The sequence below is a fragment of the Oncorhynchus tshawytscha genome, linkage group LG14, assembly GCF_018296145.1.
Source record: "Oncorhynchus tshawytscha isolate Ot180627B linkage group LG14, Otsh_v2.0, whole genome shotgun sequence".
In the NCBI taxonomy this organism is placed as follows: Eukaryota; Metazoa; Chordata; class Actinopteri; order Salmoniformes; family Salmonidae; genus Oncorhynchus; species Oncorhynchus tshawytscha.
Window position 1 is genome coordinate 54001110 of NC_056442.1, and position 27899 is coordinate 54029008.

General features: G+C 44.8%; 1 protein-coding gene across 1 annotated transcript; it reads right to left on the reverse strand.

Moving 5' to 3' along the window:
• Window positions 1-64: 64 nt before the first annotated feature.
• On the reverse strand, window positions 65-27899 carry gmps (guanine monophosphate synthase). Its single transcript, XM_042297679.1, has 16 exons — window positions 27735-27899; window positions 25539-25714; window positions 24099-24213; window positions 22812-22909; window positions 20464-20567; window positions 19735-19928; window positions 15309-15474; window positions 13984-14135; window positions 13401-13574; window positions 11588-11693; window positions 10011-10126; window positions 9065-9190; window positions 1886-2001; window positions 1661-1791; window positions 392-564; window positions 65-264 (listed from the first exon to the last, which is right to left on the reverse strand). The coding sequence occupies exons 1-16, from the start codon at window positions 27759-27761 to the stop codon at window positions 163-165; spliced, it is 2076 nt and encodes a 691-aa protein (XP_042153613.1). The 5' UTR covers window positions 27762-27899; the 3' UTR covers window positions 65-162.

Consider the following 27899-nt stretch of genomic DNA (forward strand, 5'->3'; position numbering starts at 1 on the left):
CGGGGGGGGTGAGGTTGGGGGGGCAGGCCAGGGGAGTGTGGAGGAGTTAGGAGAGGGAAAGAAAGGAGAGGAGGGGTGAGATTGGGAGGGGGGGGTGTTAGGAGAGGGAAAGAAAGGAGGAGGAGGAGCTCACCACACCTCCCTTCTCTCTCTCCATGAGCTCTACTCCCACTCTGTGGTACCGGGAGGTTTGGAGGTCAGGTCGAACATCACCCGGGAGATGCCAGGGATCTTCTTGATCTCATTCACCATCTTCAGCACCACCTGGGGGAGACATGACAGATAATACAAGAGAAGAAGAGACAAGGGTTCAAAACCGGAGACTGGTTTAAACATCTGCACTGAGAGCAATATGTCTGTCTGATCCCCATCTGGTGGCGAGCCTCAGTACCTCCTCGGGGATGTGGTTTCCGGGCGTGGCGGGTATCCCGGTCATGAAGTCGCTGGTGATGAAAGTTCTGACGACCACAGAGCGCCGACAGGACGGCTGCCTCTGTGAGGAATCGCGGTCGAAGTGCAGCGGGGTCAGGATGACAGGCATCTGACTGATCTTCCCAGAGTAACCTGGGAGAAAAAGGGCACAGAGGGGTCAGGATGACAGGCATCTGACTGATCTTCCCAGAGTAACCTGGGAGAAAGAGGGTACAGAGGGGTCAGGATGACAGGCATCTGACAGATTTCCCAGAGTAACCTGGGAGAAAGAGGGTACAGAGGGGTCAGGATGACAGGCATCTGACTGATCTTCCCAGAGTAACCTGGGAGAAAGAGGGCACTGAGTTACCACAGCAGACAGGGTGAACAACGAACAGGTCACAAAATAAACTGTTTTCTAGGGGTGGGGGTTTGAAATCATTTCACTATTGAAATAGTATCATGAATTATTGTTGGATATCTGATATACATGTCTTTTTTTTAACCTTAGCACTGCTGTGCGAGGGAGAGACTCTGGCCATGCAACTGCTGTGCGAGGGAGAGACTCTGGCCATGCAACTGCTCTGCGAGGGAGAGACTCTGGCCATGCAACTGCTGTGCGAGGGAGAGACTCTGGCCATGCAACTGCTGTGATGGGATGGGATCAGGCAGAAGGAGGGAGACACCAACACAACACTAGCTAACTTGTAGCAGCCACAATGTTATTTATCACCCCATGTAACAGTGTGCATCTTGACTGGGGTAGAGTAGAGAAGATAGCTAGGCTAATTGACGCCACATACTGTGCTTTCTCCCCAAGCCGGGCGGCAGGGTAGCCTAGTGGTTAGAGCGTTGGACTAGTAACCGGAAGGTTGCAAGTTCAAACCCCTGAGCTGACAAGGTACAAATCTGTCATTCTGCCCCTGAACAGGCAGTTAACCCACAGTTCCTAGGCCGTCATTGAAAATAAGAATGTGTTCTTAACTGACTTGCCAATGTTACATGGATATTTTAAATTTACATGGATATTTTAAATTTAGAAAAAGCATTTGTGTTAAAAATAGGCCTCTCATTTTGTTAGCATCTCTCACAAGAATTTGAATACTAACGTCCGCTGGGATATTGGAATAACCGTACACACCATTAGAGATCTATACATTCTATTTCTATACTATATTCCCGCTCTACACTGAATCCAAGGAATTTCTACCTGGCATTCTGATCCCCCCCGAGGCAGGAAACCACTTACCAGACTCTCTAAGGATGGAGTGGGCCACGAAGTCCGCCTGTCTGAGTGTGCTGAGAACGCCCGTGGTCAGGAAGGTGGGGGTGACGTCTGTAGGGGGCTCCTTCACGTGGGACCCAAATACATACACAACTCTGGAGGGAGGCGGGAGAGAGGAAGGACGGTCCATGTGGCATTCTGCTAGCAGTAACTGGTTCTACTTCTTCTACTGTGTACTGTGTGTGTTACCTGTTGATGGTGTGGCACATGCGAGGGATGAGTCTGGCCAGGAACATGAGGGATTCCCAGTGTGGAGCCTCTTTACTGGTGACCCCACACACATAGCTATAGGACCGACAATCACCCTACACACAGACACAGAGAGAGCGAGAGAACAGGTTAGGAGCCTCTTTACTAGTGACCCCACACACATAGCTATAAGACCGACAGTCACCCTACACACAGACACACAGAGAGAGAGAACAGGTTAGGAGCCTCTTTACTGGTGACCCCACACACGTAGCTGTGGTCATCCTGTCTGGGTTGGCACCCCCCTCCCCTTGGGTTGTGCCATGGCGGAGATCTTTGTGGGCTATACTCAGCCTTGTCTCAGGATGGTAAGTTGGTGGTTGAAGATATCCCTCTAGTGGTGTGGGGGATATGCTTTGGCAAAGTGGGTGGGGTTATATCCTTCCTGTTTGGTCCTGTCCGGGGGTGTCCTCGGTTGTGGCCACAGTGTCTCCTGACCCCCCCTGTCTCAGCCTCCAGTATTTATGCTGCAGTAGATTATGTGTCGGGGGGCTAGGGTCAGTTTGTTATATCTGGAGTACTTCTCCTGTCCTATTCGGTGTCCTGTGTGAATCTAAGTGTGCGTTCTCTAATTCTCTCCATCTCTCTTTCTTTCTCTCTCTCGGAGGACCTGAGCCCTAGGACCATGCCCCAGGACTACCTGACATGATGACTCCTTGCTGTCCCCAGTCCACCTGGCCATGCTGCTGCTCCAGTTTCAATTGTTCTGCCTTATTATTATTCGACCATGCTGGTCATTTATGAACATTTGAACATCTTGGCCATGTTCTGTTATAATCTCCACCCGGCACAGCCAGAAGAGGACTGGCCATCCCCCATAGCCTGGTTCCTCTCTAGGTTTCTTCCTTGGTTTTGGCATTTCTAGGGAGTTTTTCCTAGCCACCGTGCTTCTACACCTGCATTGCTTGCTGTTTGGGGTTTTAGGTTGGGTTTCTGTACAGCACTTTGAGATATCAGCTGATGTACGAAGGGCTATATAAATACATTTGATAGCTATAGGACCGACAGTCACCCTACACACAGCTATAGTACCAACAGTCACCTTTACCCACCCGGCTATAGTACCGACAGTCACACTATACACACACACACGGCTATAGTACCGACAGTCACCCTACACACACAGCTATAGTATCGACAGTCACCCTACACACACACACACACACACACACAGTACCGACACACACACACACACACACACACACACACACACACGGCTATAATACCGACAGTCACCCTACACACACACACACACACACACACACACACACGGCTATAGTCCCGACAGTCACCCTACACACGGCTACAGTACCAACAGTCACCCTACACACACACACACACAGCTATAGTACCGACAGTCACCCTACACACACAGCTAAAGTACCGACAGTCACCCCCCACACACGGCTATAGTATCTACAGTCACCCCCACACACGGCTATAGTATCGACAGTCACGCCCCACACACAGCTAAAGTACCGACAGTCACCCCCACACACGGCTATAGTATCTACAGTCACCCCACACACACGGCTATAGTACCGACAGTCACCCCCACACACACAGCTATAGTACCGACAGTCACCCTACACACAGCTTATAGTACCGACAGTCACCCCACACACACAGCTATTGAACCGACAGTCACCCTACACACATCAAATCAAATGTTATGTCACATACACATGGTTAGCAGATGTTAATGCGAGTGTAGCGAAATGCTTGTGCTTCTAGTTCCGACAATGCAGTAATAACCAACAAGTAATCTAAACTAACAATTCCACAACTACTACCTTATAGACACAAGTGTAAAGGGATAAAGAATATGTACATAAGGATATATGAATGAGTGATGGTACAGAGCGGCATAGGCAAGATACAGTAGATGGTATCGAGTACAGTATATACATATGAGATGAGTAATGTAGGGTATGTAAACATTATATTAAGTGGCATTGTTTAAAGTGGCTAGTGATACATTTTTACATCAATGTTTTCATTACTAAAGTGGCTGGAGTTGAGTCAGTGTGTTGGCAGTAGCCACTCAATGTTAGTGGTGGCTGTTTAACAGTCTGACGGCCTTGAGATAGAAGCTGCTTTTCAGTCTCTCGGTCCCAGCTTTGATGCACCTGTACTGACCTCGCCTTCTGGATGATAGCGGGGTGAACAGGCAGTGGCTCGGGTGGTTGTTGTCCTTGATTATCTTTTTGGCCTTCCTGTGACATCGGGTGGTGTAGGTGTCCTGGAGGGCAGGTAGTTTGCCCCCGGTGATGCGCAGACCTCACTACCCTCTGGAGAGCCTTACGGTTGTGGGCAGAGCAGTTGCCGTACCAGGCGGTGATACAGCCCGACAGGATGCTCTCGATTGTGCATCTGTAGAAGTTTGTGAGTGCTTTTGGTGACAAGCCAAATTTCTTCAGCCTCCTGAGGTTGAAGAGGCGCTGCTGCGCCTTCTTCACCACGCTGTCTGCGTGGGTGGACCATTTCAGTTTGTCAGTGATGTGTACGCCGAGGAACTTAAAACTTACTACCCTCTCCACTACTGTGCCATCGATGTGGAAAGGGGGGTACTCCCTCTGCTGTTTCCTGAAGTCCACGATCATCTCCTTAGTTTTGTTGACGTTGGGTGTGAGGTTATTTTCCTGACACCACACTCTGAGGACCCTCACCTCCTCCCTGTAGGCCGTCTGGTCGTTGTTGGTAATCAGGCCTACGACTGTAGTGTCTGCAAACTTGATGATTGAGTTGGAGGCGTGCATGGACACGCAGTCGTGGCACTTCATGATGACGGAAGGGAGTGCTACGGGGCGGTAGTCGTTTACCTTAGCTTTCTTGGAAACAGAAAAGCTATAGTACCGACAGTCACCCCCCCCACACACACACACACACACACACGTCTAAAGTACCGACAGTCACCACACACACACCTAAAGTACCGACAGTCACCACACACACACGGCTATAGTACCGACAGTCACCCCACACACAGCTTATAGTACCGACAGTCACCCCACACACAGCTTATAGTACCGACAGTCACCCCACACACTAGAGCATCAGCTAGGGCCAGTTCTGTATGCTACAGAGGTTCTCTATTGACCAACACCTCATTACTGGGATGATTCATCAGAAGTGATCTATTGAATCCTTTACACTTCGACACACAAACAGACTCTGGGGGAATCGGAGGCCTGTTATTTCCCCTCTTCTCTCAGCCTACCTCCAGAGAATAATACGCCCTTCTGTTTATACTGCTGTGTCTCTCCTGCCCACCGTTACCAACACACACAGTCACACACAAACACTCAGTCTTTCTGGGGTAAATTTAGTCCTCTGTGGCTTTTAGCAGGAAGTGAGGGGCAGACACATGCACTACTGAATGGGCGGAGTCAGCTGTGTCATCATTCCATTATCCATGCACTTGTCAAACAAACGAAACATTGTGTAGCCACGACAACCCCGCGTGGATCCCACAACCTGGGGCTGAAGGAAATTAAGTAAAATGTCCAGAATACCATTTGACACCGCTGAGAGGCCAAACAGACATTGCCCCTAACCACAGATCTAGGATCAGATTAACCTGCCCCAACCCTAAACAGGATTTTTTTAAATGTTCTCTGACACAGTATCAGTGAGTAGGGGAGAGTTTCACATACTCAGCCCTGACAGTAGCAGTGTCCTTGTGTTATAGTGAGAGGGAGATGGCTGCTCAGTGAAGGAATAACAGGGAGTGTCAAAACTAGTCTTGACATGGCTGCTCAGTGAAGGAATAACCGTCCTGGCGTCAGAACCCAAACCACAGGCTAACATTAGGCCTAGCTACACCACACTGCCAGAGAGGAGCACACAAAGAAGAATGACACTGAGGTTTGTACTGTTCTACGATGTAGGCACTAGGGATTTTAACTTTAATACAAACAGCTCGTCTGAATTCACGAAAGAAAAACAGATGGAAGAACAGAGACATGTAGTCCACTGTGTCATAACAGGTGCTGTTGACCACAGAGCCTGGGTAATGGAACAGGGCAAACAGCAACATATAGCCCACATAACGGGGGCTGTTGACCACAGAGCCTGGGTAATGGAACAGGGCAAACAGCAACATATAGCCCACATAACGGGGGCTGGGGCTGTAATGACCAAACAGAGCCTGACCACAGAGGTAATGGAACAGGGCAAACAGCAACATATAGCCCACATAACGGGGCAGGCAACATATAGCCCACATAACGGGGGCTGTTGACCACAGAGCCTGGGTAATGGAACAGGGCAAACAGCAACATATAGCCCACATAACGGGGGCTGTTGACCACAGAGCCTGGGTAATGAGCCCCATAACGGGGGCAGAGCCTGGAACAGGGCAAACAGGTAATGGAACAGGGCAAACAGCAACATATAGCCCACATAACAGGTGCTGTTGACCACAGAGCCTGGGTAATGGAACAGGGCAAACAGCAACATATAGCCCACATAACGGGGCTGTTGACCACAGAGCCTGGGTAATGGAACAGGGCAAACAGCAACATATAGCCCACATAAGACCCCAGAGCCTGGGTAATGGAACAGGGCAAACAGCAACATATAGCCCACATAACGGGGGCTGTTGACCACAGAGCCTGGGTAATGGAACAGGGCAAACAGCAACATATAGCCCACATAACGGGGGCTGTTGACCACAGAGCCTAGGTGAAGTAATTGAGCAGACAGACACATAAAGCCCATTGGGTCAAAGAGGGTGCTGTTGACCACTTGCTGACGACAAACTTCCGCAGCTCTTTGTTCCCGACACTGGCGGTATTACAGCATATTGGATGACTGTCATTCATATTCCCTTCACCCAGTTCAACGTAACATCGATACTTTTAGGCTACTACATGATACTCTAATTTTACCTGTACCCATCATGGAGGTTGCTACAACCTAGCCTATGAATGAAAGATTACAACGTAAGTGCACAGGTAGAGAGAAATCTGTGAGTAATCAAGGTGACAGACGATGGCATTAAAACCCACCTCGCCTGCATCTAGCTGATCTAGGGTGTAATCATGAGTCCAACAGATGCAAACGAGAGTTTCTATTGGACAAATTCAAGTATGTTTATCCCCGTTTTGTTACGTTTGCTTCCATTTAAAAATGTCCCCCCCCCCCAATTATCTGATCCTGTGATTGGGTGGACAACATGTCAGTTCAAGCTAAAAGAGCTCTGACAGGTTGGAGGACGTCCTCCAGAAGTTGTCATTATTGCTGTGTAAGTCTATGGAAGGGGGTGAGAAGCATGAGCCTCCTAGGTTTTGTATTGAAGTCAATATACCCAGAGGAGGACGGACGCTAGCTGTCCTCCGGCTACACCATGGTGCTACACTACAGAGTGCTGTGGAGGCTACTGTAAACCTTCATTGCAAAACAGTGTGGTTTAATCAATTATTTGGTGACATGTTACGTTCCCCAGCAAGAAAACCCTAAATGTTTCTCAAACAAAAGAGGGAACTAAAAGTCAACAACCAAAACGAAACGGGTGGGGTTTTAGGAGGGTTTCTGAAAGACACTCAGGAGGGGTTCCCCTGAAAGTTGACGAGTAACAACAAATAGAACTTAAAAAGACAAACAAAAGAAAAACCCTAACCAAGCTTAATAAAGACAGGAAGCAAACCAAAAACGTGGAGCAAAATGAAAATCAACAAAGGCTTATTTGTCTAGAAATCATAATAGGTAGAGCCAACTAAAAGGTGGTAACCCTCTATCAAGACAACTGGAGCACTGGGCCAGACACTCTTAAATAGCAACTGGGCCAGCACAGGTTCCAACACCTTCCCACTAATGAGATGGCAACCAGCGCAGGTGTAACACATACTGACTAATGAGGTGACACCAATCAGTGCGCCGTACATGCTAACAAGCTTTAAGTGCTAAAGTCCAACCTCAAAATGTAAATGGAAAAAACAAAGCTTGTAACTTAAATATATTTATACTGAACAAAAAATATAAAAACGCAACAATTTCAAAAACTTTACTGAGTTACAGTTGGCAGAAGGAAATCAGTCAACTGAAATAAATGTAACCCGTGTGAAATGGCTAGCTAGTTAGCGATGCCTACTAGTAGCGTTTCAAAATCGGTGACGTCACTCGCTCTGAGACCTTGAAGCTGTTTTGCTAGCTACGCAAGCGCAGAGGCTTTCGTGGAGCGATAGGTAACAAAGGCTTCGTGGGAGGCAGTTGTTGATGTGTTCAAAGGGTCCCTGGTTCGAGCCCAGGTTAGGGCGAGAAGACGGACAGAAGCAACAATTACATACACAACTGAAATTAAAGTAATGTGAATTATTTTTTTATTTAACTAGGCAAGACAGTTAAAAAACAAATTCTTATTTACAATGACGGCCTACTTTGGACGACGCTGGGTCAACTGTGCGCCGCCCTATGGGACTCCCAATCACGTCCGGATGTGTTACAGCCTGGATTCGAACCAGGTATTATAGTGACGTCTCTTGCACTGAGATGCAGTGCCTTAGAGCGCTGCGCCACTCAGGATGACTTTATAGTGATAAGCTACAAAAGGCAGTCACTAGCCAACCATCACTGGGGTTTTTATGAAATAATAAATTCATCATCATACTTAACAAAATATGTAATATACAAAACCAAATATATTTGATTTAAGTAAAGTAATGTGAATAAATGACGGTTGGTGACAGTAATGGGCACTACCATCAATTGTTTTATTAGGTGTTCTTAGCATTCCACCCACAATGCCTTTAACCTATTGTTAAAAAAAATCTAAACCGAAATTAAAAACGGTGCTGTTTTTTTTTTACAAATCTGAACCAACCTCAAATCACTCAGCACTAAGAATCAGATAAAGCCATCTATCCCTGCTCTACTATAGATGAGCAGTCAGACCATTAAGAGGGGCCTCAGTCAGGTGACCAGTAGATAACTGTGGATCCGTGGTCCTCTGTCACTCACTTGATAAGAGCATGGCTCTTGCAACACCAGGATAGTGGGATCAATTTTCCAGATACCACCCGTACATTTACAGAGGTCAGAGGTCACATTCAGACAGACAGAGCAGCCTCGTGGCCGAGCAGTGCTGAGTGTGAGAGAACACTGTATAAAGTGTGTTACCTGGACTCCCACGGTCTTGATTGGCAGCAGGAAGGCATTGAGTGAATGTATACTTGTGATCTGCAGGAGTTTCTCCTCCTCCTCGTCTGATATACACGACTTCACTCTCTGCAGCAACGTGTGGGGCTGGAGGGGCAGAGTAAGTTATGATTATTAATATTATTAGCTAGTCTGACATTACTAGAGTAAGTTATCAGCATGTTGTTGCATAAAGAAGGTCAGTTGGGGTCAATTCCATCTACAGCCCCATTCTAGAATTCAAATCAGATGTTATTGGTCACATGGTTAGCAGATGTTATTGGTCACATACACATGGTTAGCAGATGTTATTGGTCACATGGTTAGCAGATGTTATTGGTCACATGGTTAGCAGATGTTATTGGTCACATGGTTAGCAGATGTTATTGGTCACATGGTTAGCAGATGTTATTGGTCACATGCACATGGTTAGCAGATGTTATTGGTCACATACACATGGTTAGCAGATGTTATTGGTCACATACACATGGTTAGCAGATGTGAATAGTCACATACACATGGTTAGCAGATGTTATCGGTCACATACACATGGTTAGCAGATGTTATTGGTCACATACACATGGTTAGCAGATGTTAATAGTCACATACACAAGGTTAGCAGTTGTTATTGGTCACATACACATGGTTAGCAGATGTTAATGCGAGTGTAGCGAAATGCTTGTGCTTCTAGTTCCGACAACGCAGTAATAACCAACGAGTAATCTAACCTAACAATTCCACAACTACTACCTTATACACACAAGTGTAAAGGGATAAAGAATATGTACATAAAGATATATGAATGAGTGATGGTACAGAACGGCATTGTATGTCCAATTAAGTTGGTTCAAATTGAAATGGAATTGAGACAAACTCTGTTATTACCATCATGTTCCTGTCATAGACTAGTGGTGCTCTGCTCTCTGACCTTTTTGACCATGGCGGAGAAGTCTGTGATGATCTTGAGGATGTTGTTTGTCTCAGCAAAGTCCTTACAGATGTAGGGCTCGTCTGCACAGATCACTCTGATGGCCAGGCCAGGACCTACAGGAGAGGATGAGGTTAACATCACAGATCACTCTGATGGCCAGGCCAGGACCTACAGGAGAGGATGAGGTTAACATCACAGATCACTCTGATGGCCAGGCCAGGACCTACAGGAGAGGATGAGGTTAACATCACAGATCACTCTGATGGCCAGGCCAGGACCTACAGGAGAGGATGAGGTTAACATCACAGCCATACTTCTGCTATTCTCCATGTTGGTTCTTAATGTTCCATGACTATATATAACATTCTATCCTGTGTTGGTTCTTAATGTTCCATGACTATATATAACATTCTATCCTGTGTTGGTTCTTAATGTTCCATGACTATATATAACATTCTATTCTGTGTTGGTTCTTAATGTTCCATGACTATATATAACATTCTATCCTGTGTTGGTTCTTAATGTTCCATGACTATATATAACATTCTATCCTGTGTTGGTTCTTAATGTTCCATGACTATATATATAACATTCTATTCTGTGTTGGTTCTTAATGTTCCATGACTATATATATAACATTCTATTCTGTGTTGGTTCTTAATGTTCCATGACTATATATAACATTCTATTCTGTGTTGGTTCTTAATGTTCCATGACTATATATATAACATTCTATTCTGTGTTGGTTCTTAATGTTCCATGACTATATATAACATTCTATCCTGTGTTGGTTCTTAATGTTCCATGACTATATATAACATTCTATCCTGTGTTGGTTCTTAATGTTCCATGACTATATATAACATTCTATCCTGTGTTGGTTCTTAATGTTCCATGACTATATATAACATTCTATTCTGTGTTGGTTCTTAATGTTCCATGACTATATATATATATATAACATTCTATCCTGTGTTGGTTCTTAATGTTCCATGACTATATATATAACATTCTATCCTGTGTTGGTTCTTAATGTTCCATGACTATATATAACATTCTATTCTGTGTTGGTTCTTAATGTTCCATGACTATATATATATAACATTCTATCCTGTGTTGGTTCTTAATGTTCCATGACTATATATAACATTCTATTCTGTGTTGGTTCTTAATGTTCCATGACTATATATATAACATTCTATCCTGTGTTGGTTCTTAATGTTCCATGACTATATTTAACATTCTATCCTGTGTTGGTTCTTAATGTTCCATGACTATATTTAACATTCTATCCTGTGTTGGTTCTTAATGTTCCATGACTATATTTAACATTCTATTCTGTGTTGGTTCTTAATGTTCCATGACTATATATAACATTCTATTCTGTGTTGGTTCTTAATGTTCCATGACTAGATAAGGTTCTGTGTTGGTTCTTAATGTTTCATGACTAGATAAGGTTCTGTCCTGTGTTGGTTCTAAATGTTCCATGACTATATAAGGTTCTGTCCTGTGTTGGTTCTTAATGTTCCATGACTAGATAAGGTTCTGTCCTGTGTGTACGGTGGGGTACTGACCAGGGAAAGGGTGTCGACAGACAATGTCCTCTGGCAGTCCCAGTTCTCTGCCCAGTGCCCGAACCTCATCCTTATGGAAGTCCTTCAGCGGCTCAATGACTTTTCCCTGGAGGGAGTGAGAGAGGAGACAGCTCAGACCTGAGGTGTGGACTCGAGTCACAAAATTCATGACTTGAGACTAGACTTAAAAATAACAAATAAAATAACGTCTGACTCGACTTCGAGACTCACGACTTAATTATCTGGCCAGGTTTTGGAACGTAATGTCACTCATTTTGTGTCACCGAGCATCCGTGGATTTCTCTCCATGCTACCAGAGACAGAATCTCACTCGCAAGAAAAAAATTAACTGATTGCCTAGTGAAACGCACACTCGACCAAGCAAACTGTCAATCAACACAGGTCAGGTGAGCTAGCACAGTGAGGTCTGGGGGGAGAAGTGTGAAACTGCATATTTTAATAGGCTACTTATTTATATTTCTACCTTTGCTTATTAGATCTGGTGACTAACATCGGCACCAAATGTTTAAAAAACATCTCGTCTTCAGAACCAGAAAGTGGCACATCTTGACCAATCAGCAGCATTTGTCTCACAAAGGCAGGTTATTTAATAGATTTTCTCCGGTTTTACCTGGCAAAAACAAAATAGCATATATATATATATATATATAATATCCATATAAAGTCATGTTTAGCAATCTGCTACAGACACATCTTTGCCACAACAACAGGATAGCAGCAGGCTAGCAGCAGGCTAGCAGGTGATCATTAATTATGTTTCAGTTAGGTCTAGTTTGGGTGGGTTATAGTTCTAGACCTCAATAGGCGCTACTGGCTGTAGGTCTAAAGATCGCTGTGACATCACACTACCTTCAATACGTATAAGGATGAAGATGTAACATTCTGGCCAATTAATGACCATATTTGTGAGGTAGAAAAAGCCTACAGACAGATCCTGCTTTTCCTCTGATCCGGTGACCTCCGCTTGCGTACAAGGCCGTATGATCCTGTTTACTGTGGACTTCAGAGGAGGGACAATGTGACATGATATCCCTCGTTGATATTGACTGCTAAGATGAATGACTTTCAGCTCAAAACATGGTTTATTTCTGGAGCGTTTTGAAAAATGCATCACTGTTTATGGCTATAATGACAGGCCACATTTGCGCAGCGATTGTGCGTTCGCAGGGTGGGTCGCAAGCTTTGAACCACAAAGTCTGAAAACCACTGAGCAAGTGTACAGATTGCTGAACAGATATAGGATCGGGTGAAGCACGAAAGTCACATTTTTTTAGGGAGAGAGTATTGCCATAATAAATAAAACACGCAGCACCAAAACAATAACAATTAGTAACCACGAATATTAACTATTTACTTTGCAAGTTCACCAGCAACGAGGCATTAAGAAACATTTACTAGCTTAGACATACTGGGCTTTTGGTATGTCAACATCGTTTGTGAAGCATTTGAAATGTGTTGTTAAAATGTATTATTACATAAATCATGTGTTGTAGACAGAATAATGAAAATGGCTGTCTGGTAGCCTTAATAAATAGACAAAGATTTCAGGTTGGAAAAAGTCATTGCCTGTTTCGATGGGTTTCTTTTTAACTTGAGACTCGACTTGCTTATAGACTTGAACTTGACTCAACCAGTTCGACTTGGGACACGACTTGGGACACGACTTGTGACACGACTTGGGACACCTCTGGGCCAAACAGAACAGCCAGAGGTGCTCCAACAAAATTGTGTTGGAAGTTTGTTTCAGTGTGTGTGTGTGTGTGTGTGTGTGTGTGTGTGTGTGAGTGTGTACCTCGTCTCTGAGCTTGCGGATGAGCTCTGTGTCGTTGTGGTGTGTTTTGATGACCTCTGCCTTGCCGCTGGCAAGGTGAGAAGCACTCTCTATGAGGTCTGGCCTCAGGGTGCCCTGGGCTAGGAACACCTCCTCCGGCTTCAGGTTCATCTCCCCTATCACCTCATTGGCCACCTACAGACGCCAATCACACACAAAGGAAGTCCATTCAATAGTCTTGATTTTTTTTTTTAAAGAGGGACAAACAGACAGACAGATAACAGATATATACAGATAAACAAATCAAATCAAATTTATTTATAAAGCCCTTCGTACATCAGCTGATATCTCAAAGTGCTGTACAGAAACCCAGCCTAAAACCCCAAACAGCAAGCAATGCAGGTGTAGAAGCATAAACTAGGTTGAAGATAAAGGTTAGGACGTTATGATTCATGTGGAAGTTGTTTGAAAATAAACAGATTCATGGGACCAGCGCAGTTTCTAATTACCAGCACCGTTGCTATAACTACCATAGCTGATGCATTGTTGCTGCATATTAGAATCCTCTAACCTTCGTCATCTTCAACAGATAGACAGGCAGTACCTTGACGAAGGTGTCTCCGATGATCTTCCTCTTCTCCTCAGGGTTGGTGGTCATGTTGAGGGTCTTGCTGATGCGTTTCCGTGGCGTCCGGTCTTCGTCGGAGATGGGCAGGGTTGTCGTACCGTTATAGAAAGTGTGCGCTGCGTTCACCACTAGAGAGGGAGATCAACACAGACACACAAAGAATTTGAAACCAAATCAAATGTTGTTAAAACTCCCATATCTGTTAGGCGAAATACAGCAGTAAGATGTGTGGCCCGTTGCCATGACAAAAGGGCAACCAGTGGAACACCAGCATTGTAAATCCAACTTATATTCACTCTGAAAATGCATTTTACCTTTGCTTCAACTACTTGCACATCGTTACAACACATAGCCACTAATATAACATTTGAAATCTCTATATTCTTTTATGAGTGTGATATATATAGATAGATAGATGTATAAAAATCACACTCGTAAAATATATGTATATATACACATACACACACTACATTCCACAATGCTACATTTGAGTCCATTCTGGACATGTGTAGGACACCAGTTTGGATTGACCTCTCACCTTTGAGGTTAATGCCCAGTTTGGATTGACCTCTCACCTTTGAGGTTAATGCCCAGTTTGGATTGACCTCTCACCTTTGAGGTTAATGCCCAGTTTGGATTGACCTCTCACCTTTGAGGTTAATGCCCAGTTTGGATTGACCTCTCACCTTTGAGGTTAATGCCCAGTTTGGATTGACCTCTCACCTTTGAGGTTAATGCCCAGTTTGGATTGACCTCTCACCTTTGAGGTTAATGCCCAGTTTGGATTGACCTCTCACCTTTGAGGTTAATGCCCAGTTTGGATTGACCTCTCACCTTTGAGGTTAATGCCCAGTTTGGATTGACCTCTCACCTTTGAGGTTAATGCCCAGTTTGGATTGACCTCTCACCTTTGAGGTAAATGCCCAGTTTGGATTGACCTCTCACCTTTGAGGTTAATGCCCAGTTTGGATTGACCTCTCACCTTTGAGGTTAATGCCCAGTTTGGATTGACCTCTCACCTTTGAGGAGATTGACCTCTCACCTTTGAGGTTAATGCCCAGTTTGGATTGACCTCTCACCTTTGAGGTTAATGCCCAGTTTGGATTGACCTCTCACCTTTGAGGTTAATGCCCAGTTTGGATTGACCTCTCACCTTTGAGGTAAATGCCCAGTTTGGATTGACCTCTCACCTTTGAGGTTAATGCCCAGTTTGGATTGACCTCTCACCTTTGAGGTTAATGCCCAGTTTGGATTGACCTCTCACCTTTGAGGTTAATGCCCAGTTTGGATTGACCTCTCACCTTTGAGGTTGATGCCCAGTTTGGTGAGGGCCTCCTCAACGCTCTGACTCTCTCGTTTCCTCATGAAGCCATTGTCGATGTGCACCGCGATCACCTGCTCCTTGTTCAGAGCTTTGTTCAGCAGGGCCGTGCACACGGTGGAGTCCACCCCTCCACTCAGCAGAACCTGGGGACAACATTTGGACCAGACATGTCAATCAACAGAACTAGAATGACTTCAACACACAGAGTGTCCCTGTTTCTCTCCCCCTTCCATTATCATCTTCTCTCTGGAGGGACAACCCACTTTCTGGGAGTCGATCACATTGTTTCAACAGAGAACACAGTTCAATATCACCGTCTAATTTAGTGTTTCATAGCTCAGATGAACGTACTACGCCCTCCCCCTCCCAGGGTCTCTATGTATCACTAGCCACTTTAACTATGCCACTTTGTTTACATACTCATCTCATATGTATATACTGCACTCAATACCATCTACTGTATCTTGCCTATGCCGCTCTGTACCATCACTCATTCATATATCTTTATGTACATATTCCTCATCCCTTTACACTTGTGTCTATAAGGTAATCGTTTTGGAATTGTTAGTTTAGATTACTTGTTGGTTATTACTGCATTGTCGGAACTAGAAGCACAAGCATTTCGCTACACTCGCATTAATATCTGCTAACCATGTGACCATTAACATCTGCTAACCATGTGTATGTGACCAATAACATCTGCTAACCATGTGACCAATAACACCTGCTAACCATGTGTATGTGACCATTAACACCTGCTAACCATGTGTATGTGACCAATAACACCTGCTAACCATGTGTATGTGACCATTAACACCTGCTAACCATGTGTATGTGTCCAATAACACCTGCTAACCATGTGTATGTGACCATTAACACCTGCTAACCATGTGTATGTGACCATTAACATCTGCTAACCATGTGTTTGTGACCATTAACACCTGCTAACCATGTGTATGTGTCCAATAACACCTGCTAACCATGTGTATGTGACCATTAACACCTGCTAACCATGTGTATGTGACCATTAACATCTGCTAACCATGTGTATGTGACCATTAACACCTGCTAACCATGTGTATGTGACCAATAACACCTGCTAACCATGTGACCAATAACATCTGCTAACCATGTGTATGTGACCAATAACATCTGCTAACCATGTGACCAATAACATCTGCTAACCATGTGACCATGCCTCGCTTCGCATGCTTTGAGAGACTAGTCAAGGACCATATCACCTCCACCCTACCTGACACCCTTGACCCACTCCAATTTGCTTACCGCCCAAATAGGTCCACAGACGATGCAATCTCAACCACACTGCACACTGCCCTAACCCATCTGGACAAGAGGAATACCTATGTGAGAATGCTGTTCATCGACTACAGCTCGGCATTCAACACCATAGTACCCTCCAAGCTCGTCATCAAGCTCGAGACCCTGGGTCTCGACCCCGCCCTGTGCAACTGGGTACTGGACTTCCTGACGGGCCGCCCCCAGGTGGTGAGGGTAGGCAACAACATCTCCTCCCCGCTGATCCTCAACACTGGGGCCCCACAAGGGTGCGTTCTGAGCCCTCTCCTGTACTCCCTGTTCACCCACGACTGCGTGGCCACGCACGCCTCCAACTCAATCATCAAGTTTGCGGACGACACAACAGTGGTAGGCTTGATTACCAACAACGACGAGACGGCCTACAGGGAGGAGGTGAGGGCCCTCGGAGTGTGGTGTCAGGAAAATAACCTCACACTCAACGTCAACAAAACTAAGGAGATGATTGTGGACTTCAGGAAACAGCAGAGGAACATCCCCCATCCACATCGATGGAACAGTAGTGGAGAGGGTAGCAAGTTTTAAGTTCCTCGGCATACACATCACAGACAAACTGAATTGGTCCACTCACACAGACAGCATCGTGAGGAAGGCGCAGCAGCGCCTCTTCAACCTCAGGAGGCTGAAGAAATTCGGCTTGTCACCAAAAGCACTCACAAACTTCTACAGATGCACAATCGAGAGCATCCTGGCGGGCTGTATCACCGCCTGGTATGGCAACTGCACCGCCCTCAACCGTAAGGCTCTCCAGAGGGTAGTGAGGTCTGCACAACGCATCACCGGGGGCAAACTACCTGCCCTCCAGGACACCTACACCACCCGATGCTACAGGAAGGCCATAAAGATCATCAAGGACATCAACCACCCGAGCCACTGCCTGTTCACCCCGCTGTCATCCAGAAGGCGAGGTCAGTACAGGTGCATCAAAGCTGGGACAGAGAGACTGAAAAACAGCTTCTATCTCAAGGCCATCAGACTGTTAAACAGCCACCACTAACATTGAGTGGCTACTGCCAACACACTGTCAATGACACTGACTCTACTCCAGCCACTTTAATCATGGGAATTGATGGGAAATGATGTAAATATATCACTAGCCACTTTAAACAATGCTACCTTATATAATGTTACTTACCCTACATTATTCATCTCATATGCATACGTAGATACTGTACTCTATATCATCGACTGCATCCTTATGTAATACATGTATCACTAGCCACTTTAACTATGCCACTTGGTTTACATACTCATCTCATATGTATATACTGTACTCGATATCATCTACTGTATCTTGCCTATGCTGCTCTGTACCATCACTCATTCATATATCCTTATGTACATATTCTTTATCCCCTTACACTGTGTATAAGACAGTAGTTTTTTTGGAATTGTTAGTTAGATTACTTGTTCGTTATTACTGCATTGTCGGAACTAGAAGCACAAGCATTTCGCTACACTCGCATTAACATCTGCTAACCATGTGTATGTGACAAATAAAATTTGATTTGATTTGATTTGACCATTAACACCTGCTAACTATGTGACCATTAACATCTGCTAACCATGTGTATGTGACCAATAACATCTGCTAACCATGTGACCATTAACATCTGCTAACCATGTGACCATTAACATCTGCTAATCATGTGACCATTAACATCTGCTAACCATGTGACCAATAACATCTGCTAACCATGTGACCAATAACATCTGCTAACCATGTGACCAATAACATCTGCTAACCATGTGACCAATAACATCTGCTAACCATGTGACCAATAACATCTGCTAACCATGTGACCAATAACATCTGCTAACCATGTGACCAATAACACCTGCTAACCATGTGTATGTGACCATTAACACCTGCTAACCATGTGTATGTGACCAATAACACCTGCTAACCATGTGTATGTGACCATTAACACCTGCTAACCATGTGTATGTGTCCAATAACACCTGCTAACCATGTGTATGTGACCATTAACACCTGCTAACCATGTGTATGTGACCATTAACATCTGCTAACCATGTGTTTGTGACCATTAACACCTGCTAACCATGTGTATGTGTCCAATAACACCTGCTAACCATGTGTATGTGACCATTAACACCTGCTAACCATGTGTATGTGACCATTAACATCTGCTAACCATGTGTATGTGACCATTAACACCTGCTAACCATGTGTATGTGACCAATAACATCTGCTAACCATGTGTATGTGACCAATAACATCTGCTAACCATGTGACCAATAACATCTGCTAACCATGTGACCAATAACATCTGCTAACCATGTGACCAATAACATCTGCTAACCATGTGACCAATAACATCTGCTAACCATGTGACCAATAACATCTGCTAACCATGTGACCAATAACATCTGCTAACCATGTGACCAATAACATCTGCTAACCATGTGACCAATAACATCTGCTAACCATGTGACCATTAACATCTGCTAACCATGTGACCATTAACATCTGCTAACCATGTGACCATTAACATCTGCTAACCATGTGACCATTAACATCTGCTAACCATGTGACCAATAACATCTGCTAACCATGTGACCAATAACATCTGCTAACCATGTGACCAATAACATCTGCTAACCATGTGACCATTAACATCTGCTAACCATGTGACCAATAACATCTGCTAACCATGTGACCATTAACATCTGCTAACCATGTGACCAATAACATCTGCCAACCATGTGACCAATAACATCTGCTAACCATGTGACCATTAACATCTGCTAACCATGTGACCATTAACATCTGCTAACCATGTGTATGTGACCAATAACATCTGCTAACCATGTGTATGTAACCAATAACATCTGCTAACCATGTGACCATTAACATCTGCTAACCATGTGTATGTGACCATTAACATCTGCTAACCATGTGTATGTGACCAATAACATCTGCTAACCATGTGACCAATAACATCTGCTAACCATGTGTATGTGACCAATAAAATTTGATTTGTTCTATACTATGGCACACATACTGTACCCACATACTGCATCTAACCGCACTGCAGATTCCTCACCAGTACTTTGGACTTGCCAACTTTCTCCTGGATCTCTGTGATGCAGGACTGCTGGCGGTTCTGGACGGTGAAGTTGGAAGTGCAGCCGGCGATTTCAAACAGGAAGTTACGTAATATCTCTGTGCCCCGCTCTGTCAGGTCCACTTCCGGGTGAAACTGGGTCCCGTACAGTTTCTTCTGCTCGTTGGCAATACCTGTCAGAGAACAAATGGAGCGGGGGGGGCAGTGGAAAGGTTCGGAATGGTCAAAGACAATGGGGAGGAAGAGGTGGGGAGGAAAGAAGAGCATTATTGAGGGCCAAAGATCTTCATGATCAAATTGTGGAATTGACTGAAATTAGGGACGTATGGTGGTAGACTAAATTAGGGACGTATGGTGGTAGACTAAATTAGGGACATATGGTGGTAGTCTAAATTAGGGACGTATGGTGGTAGACTAAATTAGGGAAGTATGGTGGTAGACTAAATTAGGGACGTATGGTGGTAGACTAAATTAGGGACGTATGGTGGTAGACTAAATTAGGGACGTATGGTGGTAGACTAAATTAGGGACGTATGGTGGTAGACTAAATTAGGGACGTATGGTGGAAGACTAAATTAGGGACGTATGGTGGTAGACTAAATTAGGGACGTATGGTGGTAGACTAAATTAGGGACGTATGGTGGTAGACTAAATTAGTCTAAATATAAATTTTCCTCCAGGCCCAGGATCCTTTGCCAGAATGCATACCTGCAATGATGCTCCCTGACTGGGCCACCACCTTGAAGCCATCGGCCACCTTGTCCACACTGTCCCCATGAGTCAACAGCACCGGCTCCTCTTTCTGCAGGCCCCTGACAACAATCAGGTCACAGACAGAGTCAAAGGTCAGACAGGAAGTACACTCACACAATGAAACAATTCCAGTCATATCTGGAACCAAAGTGAAAAAGCGGCAGCAAGCATCAAATCAAATGGTATTAGTAACGTGCACCGACCACAACACCTTACAGTGAAATGCTGAATACAACAGGTGTAGTAGACCTTACAGTGAAATGCTGAATACAACAGGTGTAGTAGACCTTACAGTGAAATGCTGAATACAACAGGTGTAGTAGACCTTACAGTGAAATGCTGAATACAACAGGTGTAGTAGACCTTACAGTGAAATGCTGAATACAACAGGTGTAGTAGACCTTACAGTGAAATGCTGAATACAACAGGTGTAGTAGACCTTACAGTGAAATGCTGAATACAACAGGTGTAGTAGACCTTACAGTGAAATGCTGAATACAACAGGTGTAGTAGACCTTACAGTGAAATGCTGAATACAACAGGTGTAGTAGACCTTACAGTGAAATGCTGAATACAACAGGTGTAGTAGACCTTACAGTGAAATGCTGAATACAACAGGTGTAGTAGACCTTACAGTGAAATGCTGAATACAACAGGTGTAGTAGACCTTACAGTGAAATGCTGAATACAACAGGTGTAGTAGACCTTACAGTGAAATGCTGAATACAACAGGTGTAGTAGACCTTACAGTGAAATGCTTACTTAAAAGCTCTTAATTGCATTGTAATTAATTAATTAATTGCATAATTGCAAATAATTACAGTAGAGGCTATATACAGGGTGTTACGGTACAGAGTCAATGTGGAGGCTATATACAGGGGGTACTGGTACAGAGTCAATGTGGAGGCTATATACAGGGTGTTACGGTACAGAGTCAATGTGGAGGCTATATACAGGGGTACCGGTACAGAGTCAATGTGGAGGCTATATACAGGGGGTACCCGTACAGAGTCAATGTGGAGGCTATATAGAGGGTGTTACGGTACAGAGTCAATGTGGAGGCTATATACAGGGTGTTACGGTACAGAGTCAATGTGGAGGCTATATACAGGGTGTTACGGTACAGAGTCAATGTGGAGGCTATATACAGGGTGTTACGGTACAGAGTCAATGTGGAGGCTATATAGAGGGTGTTACGGTACAGAGTCAATGTGGAGGCTATATAGAGGGTGTTACGGTACAGAGTCAATGTGGAGGCTATATAGAGGGTGTTACGGTACAGAGTCAATGTGGAGGCTATACACAGGGTATTACGGTACAGAGTCAATGTGGAGGCTATATACAGGGTGTTACGGTACAGAGTCAATGTGGAGGCTATACACAGGGTATTACGGTACAGAGTCAATGTGGAGGCTATATAGAGGGGGTACCAGTACAGAGTCAATGTGGAGGCTATATACAGGGGGTACCGGTACAGAGTCAATGTGGAGGCTATATAGAGGGTGTTACGGTACAGAGTCAATGTGGAGGCTATATAGAGGGTGTTACGGTACAGAGTCAATGTGGAGGCTATATAGAGTCAATGGGGGTACCGGTACAGAGTCAATGTGGAGGCTATATACAGGGTGTTACGGTACAGAGTCAATGTGGAGGCTATATAGAGGGTGTACCGGTACAGAGTCAATGTGGAGGCTATATAGAGGGTGTTACGGTACAGAGTCAATGTGGAGGCTATACACAGGGTATTACGGTACAGAGTCAATGTGGAGGCTATATACAGGGTGTTACGGTACAGAGTCAATGTGGAGGCAATATACAGGGTGTTACGGTACAGAGTCAATGTTAGTCAAACAAACATGTACATGTAGGTAGAGGTAAAGTGACTAAGCATAGATAATAAACAGAGAGTAGCCTGAACAGGGGGTCAATGCTAAAGGTTCAGGTGGCCATTTGATGAGCTGTTCAGGAGTCTTATAGCTTGGGGGTAGAAGTTGTTAAGCTGTTCAGAAGCCCTTTGGAACTCAATGTGCTTTGTGTCCAACTGTGTGTAATGTCTGAGAGTGGGAGGACTGTGGTTTTCTTATTTTGGAGTGTTTGTGTGACGGCCAGGAAAACGATGTGACTGTTGGAATTTTTGGTCCAGTTGGCGTCAAACACATGGCTCTGGGACAAACCAATGGAGGGGGAAAAAACCACTTGTTCTTGAAATAGCCTACCCTGTCACCTCTCGACTCCGAGTGGTTCTGGTGAAACTCTTTTCGAGCTGCCTACTCTTAAAGAATCTTTAGTTCTTCTTAACCCACCTGAAGAGAGAGCAGGTGTTGTCCAGTCCGATGTTGAACACTCCATCCTCTCTCACACTCTTCCTGTGTACTGTCCCTCCAAAAACCTTATTCATCATCTGGGGAGAGGACAATTGATCATTAAAGGACAATTGATCATTTTTAAAATTGATTGATTGAAAGATGTCATTTCAATTTGTATGTGATCATAAGAAAGTGATTCTTAGTGGGGGTTTTTAATCAATTGATCGGTCTAGACACACCGTTATTGACTGTAGGTGGTGAAATCATGAACCCTGAGTTTTATGCTAAGGGATTTTGGGCTAAGGTTTCATGTGAAGTGCCTTCGGGAAAGTATATAGACCCCATTACGTTTTCTACATTTTCTTGCCTTATTGGATTGAATAAAATAAAGTAATCATCAATCTACACACAATAACCCATTATGACAAAGATCAATCTACACCCAATACCCCATTATGACAGATCAATCTACACCCAATACCCCATTATGACAAAGATCAATCTACACACAATACCCCATTATGACAAAGATCAATCTACACACAATAACCCATTATGACAAAGATCAATCTACACCCAATACCCCATTATGACAGATCAATCTACACCCAATACCCCATTATGACAAAGATCAATCTACACACAATACCCCATTATGACAAAGATCAATCTACACACAATAACCCATTATGACAGAACAAAAACAGGTTAAAGATTTGTTGCTAATTTATTAACAATTCTAAACAGAAATACCTTATTTACATAAGTATTCAGATCCTTTGCTATGAGACTCGACATTTAGCACAGGTGTGTCCTGTTTCTATTGATCATCCTTGAGATTTTTCTACAACTTGATTGGAGTCCACCTGTGGTAAATTAAATTGATTGGACATGATTTGGAAAGGCACACAGCTGTCTATATAAGGTCCCACAGTTGACAGTGCATGTCAGAGCAAAAACCAAGCTGTGAGGTCGAAGGAATTGTCCGTAAAGCTCAGAGAAAGGATTGTGTCGAGGCACGGATCTGGGGAAGGGTACCAAAAAATGTCTGCAGGATTGAAGATCGCCAAGAACACATAATTCTTAAATGGAAGAAGTTTGGAACCACCAAGACTCTTCCTATAGCTGGCTGCCCAGCCAAACTAAGCAATTGGGGGAGAAGGGCCTTGGTCAGGGAGGTGACCAAGAACCCGATGGTCACTCTGACAGAGCTCTAGAGTTCCTCTGTGGAGGTCTCAACACTTTCCAAAGGCACTGTGTGTGTATTTCTCAGGGCCCTCCTACCTGCATTCCATAGCAGATACCCAGGACAGGCTTTCCAATGGTGAATATGGCAGGGTCAAACCAGGGGGCATCCTCAGCATACACAGAGTTAGGACCGCCAGAGATGATGATGGCTCTGGAGAGAAAAAGGGGGAGGAGTAAAGAGTGAAGAACGAGGGAGGAGAAATATTCAAAGACAAACAATCTATTTCTGTATGGCTCAGTTGTGGGTTCGATTCCCGGAACCACCCGTATGAACTCATGACTACGTCACTTTGGATAAAAGCCCCTGCTAAATGGGATTTAAAATGTAACCATACTCAAGAGTAGTCATTTTCAGGACAAGTAACATACACACAAACAAGAGACTGTTGAAGAGTCTGCCCATAGTTCAGACATTTGTCTGTTTAAACTGAAGCAATCTAAAAATGTGTGGGTGCATCTATTCTGTAGGGGTGGAGTGAGGATTTCTCACAAACTGTAATGGAAAAATAGTGTCTCCTAAAAAGCTCTCCGTCTCACTCCTCTGCAGAGAGATGGGGACCTGTCCTAAGCAGTAGAATGCTGTGTGAACCTTCCCTCCCTTCAATGTCAGACAAAATATATAGAAACATGTAACATACTTACAAAGATGTGCTTAGTCTAGTCACTGGTCTGTGTTCCTTTTGGACAGCCTGAGAGGGAGCCTGCAGTTCTGTCCTGACCACTGTGTTCTTTTTATATAGAACTGTGTTCCTTTTGTATAGAACTGCAGGCTCCCTCTCAGGCTGTCCTGACCACTGTGTTCTTTTTTATATAGAACTGTGTTCCTTTTGTATAGAACTGCAGGCTCCCTCTCAGGCTGTCCTGACCACTGTGTTCTTTTTATATAGAACTGTGTTCCTTTTGTATAGAACTGCAGGCTCCCTCTCAGGCTGTCCTGACCACTGTGTTCTTTTTTATATAGAACTGTGTTTTCCTTTTGTATAGAACTGCAGGCTCCCTCTCAGGCTGTCCTGACCACTGTGTTCTTTTTATATAGAACTGTGTTCCTTTTGTATAGAACTGCAGGCTCCCTCTCAGGCTGTCCTGACCACTGTGTTCTTTTTTTATATAGAACTGTTTTACTTTTTTTATATAGAACTGCAGGCTCCCCTGACCACTGTGTTCCTTTTATATAGAACTGTTTTACTTTTATATAGAACTGCAGGCTCCCCTGACCACTGTGTTCCTTTTATATAGAACTGTTTTACTTTTATATAGAACTGCAGGCTCCCCTGACAACTGTGTTCCTCCACAGACTTCCAAGACGATGGACAGAAAGAGGAGATCTTAAAAATTATCACACTAGTGTTATTGTTCTGACAGGTTCTCTCTCTTCCACACCACATGCATTTTTCTTATTTGTTTCAAAACGTTCGTTCCAGGTTTGTTGACTTGTAAATGCCACCCAGGTGCAAATGTGCTGTCAGTCAGTCTCACCTGAAGCCTTGTTCTCTGATGGCGAAGGCTGGCGTCTCTAGTGGGAGGATCTCTGAGCGGACAAACAGCTCTCTGATCCGCCTGTCAATCACCTTGCCGTACTGAGCCCCGGCGTCCAGGATGACCACCGCCCCCTCACATGAACCATTCTGAGGCTCAACGCTGCTGATGTCCAGCTGGGGGAGAAAGAACACACTGTCCTGACCACGTAGGAACACTCAATCAGGATAACAACACAGGCCTACGTGTGGAATAGCCTTCAACCATATAGACTCATCAAGGGTAGCATGGGATGTTTTGAATGAAGATACAACAGCCTAAATTCCCCAACAGTGGTTGAATCAAGGGGTGTCCAAAAGAAAGCGTTGCAAAACCTTTGCACTCGTTCAAAGACAGGCAAAACATTTGCGATGGTGAATGGCCGCCACTTCACCAACCTCACAGGAACGAGATTCGTTAAGGCCATAACGCAATTTGAGACATGCGAGTCTCAGTACTGAGAAGAGGGCACGTGTGACGAGACGTTACACACTCATTCAGTCCCTCATGAGGATCACATGAGTCACACAGACGCTAGAGGCCTAACCAGGGGCCAGCTAGAGGCCTAACCAGGGGCCAGCTAGAGGCATTACCAGGGGCCAGCTAGAGGCATTACCAGGGGCCAGCTAGAGGCCTAACCAGGGGCCAGCTAGAGGCCTAACCAGGGGCCAGCTAGAAGCATTACCAGGGGCCAGCTAGAGGACTGACCAGGTCCAGTGGGCCAGCTAGAGGCATTACCAGGGGCCAGCTAGAGGCCTAACCAGGGGCCAGCTAGAGGCCTAACCAGGGGCCAGCTAGAGGCCTAACCAGGGGCCAGCTAGAGGCCTAACCAGGGGCCAGCTAGAAGCATAACCAGGGGCCAGCTAGAGGCCTAACCAGGGGCCAGCTAGAGGCCTAACCAGGGGCCAGCTAGAGGAAGCATTACCAGGGGCCAGCTAGAGGACCGACCAGGTCCAGTAGGGGCCAGCTAGAGGACCGACCAGGTCCAGTAGGGGCCAGCTAGAGGACCGACCAGGTCCAGTAGGGGCCAGCTAGAGGACTGACCAGGTCCAGTAGGGGCCAGCTAGACCGTACAGTGAATTCGCGGATGCCAAACTTGGATATATGCCTGCCCCTTATGCATGATTGATGAAGGCAGCCATTGATAAATTGATGTGATCAGTCAATGTTACCAAGGGAGATTGTCTTAGCATCATCATGGTTTACAAGCTTAATATTCCTATCATCAAAACTGTACATTTCTCATGCATTACATTGGGGCATTAGATATAGGCAAAACATTAAAATGCACCACTCAAGTAAATTGTGAAATAAGAGAGCAGCGTGTCCCCACGTGGTTTCTGACACTACGTGCTTCCGTCAATGAAAAACAACAGGCTCGTGTATCAAACACGGCAAGTGACACCATAAAAACACCAAAACATTTCATATAAACCCGCTTCGATGCCGAGTTGTCATACTGGGCCTGTTTTCCTGGGAAAGTAAAATGGAGTACTTGTGGATATGAAAATAATACGATGGTTGGCCTATGTTGCAGTTGGGCACAACTGTGGTGGGTGGACAGACCGGAGACCGGGCGCTGGTTAACTAACAAGTCATAGTTAGCCATCTAGCGTTAGCTGTCAACCCATATTATTTATGTTAAAATTACCCAACAAATGTACATTGGTCGTAACACGAAATCTCTATTACTATTACTATAAGGGTTAAACATGATATAAAGTCCACGACCATCTGAAACTGCACTGCTAGTTATTCTGCTAGTGTGGGTTAACTATATATCGACTATACCTAACGTTGCAGACAGCTACATATCCAGCTGTGCGGCAGCTAGGCTACATTCCACGCGGCTTCTGCTAGCTGACTAGCTAGTAATATATATATACACAATGAAAGATGCAACAGTGGCATAAAAGTTACATTCACTGTATGCTGGATGTTTATGGTATTTTTAAACTCCCAAAACATACGTTTAAAAGACGAGGGGACCGGTATCCCAGGCTGGGGGAGCACGCGCGCCGTAAGTTTGCTGAAAACACGACACAGGCCGTAGCTAACCGGGGACTCTCCCAGCGCCCATGTACCGCAGCCAAAACATTGAACAAGAAACGGGCTATGTTGCTCCCATGGCGGCACACAGGCCGTTGTTTGACTGACCTTGGTTTCTCCGTTGCACAGAGCCATGGATGACTGTAGCGGAATGAACTCTCCTCCTCGGTCTTCCAGATCTCGTACGCAACAGAGACGAGTGGATGCTCGCGGAGTCGGTGCGCTAACGAGTACTTCCCTACTACAATACTCACTAGGGTGGCTGTTCAACTA

What these genes read in the sequence shown, in the direction of transcription:
- gmps (XM_042297679.1), bottom strand. Translation starts at nt 27,761, where the DNA reads ATGGCTCTGTGCAACGGAGAAACCAAG. An exon ending in TCGGAGACACCTTCGTCAAG is followed by an intron (nt 13,575 to 13,983) that starts GTACTGCCTGTC and finishes TGGCGTCTGTAG; the next exon opens with GTGGCCAATGAGGTGATAGG. An exon ending in GAAACCACATCCCCGAGGAG is followed by an intron (nt 265 to 391) that starts GTACTGAGGCTC and finishes TGTCTCCCCCAG; the next exon opens with GTGGTGCTGAAGATGGTGAA.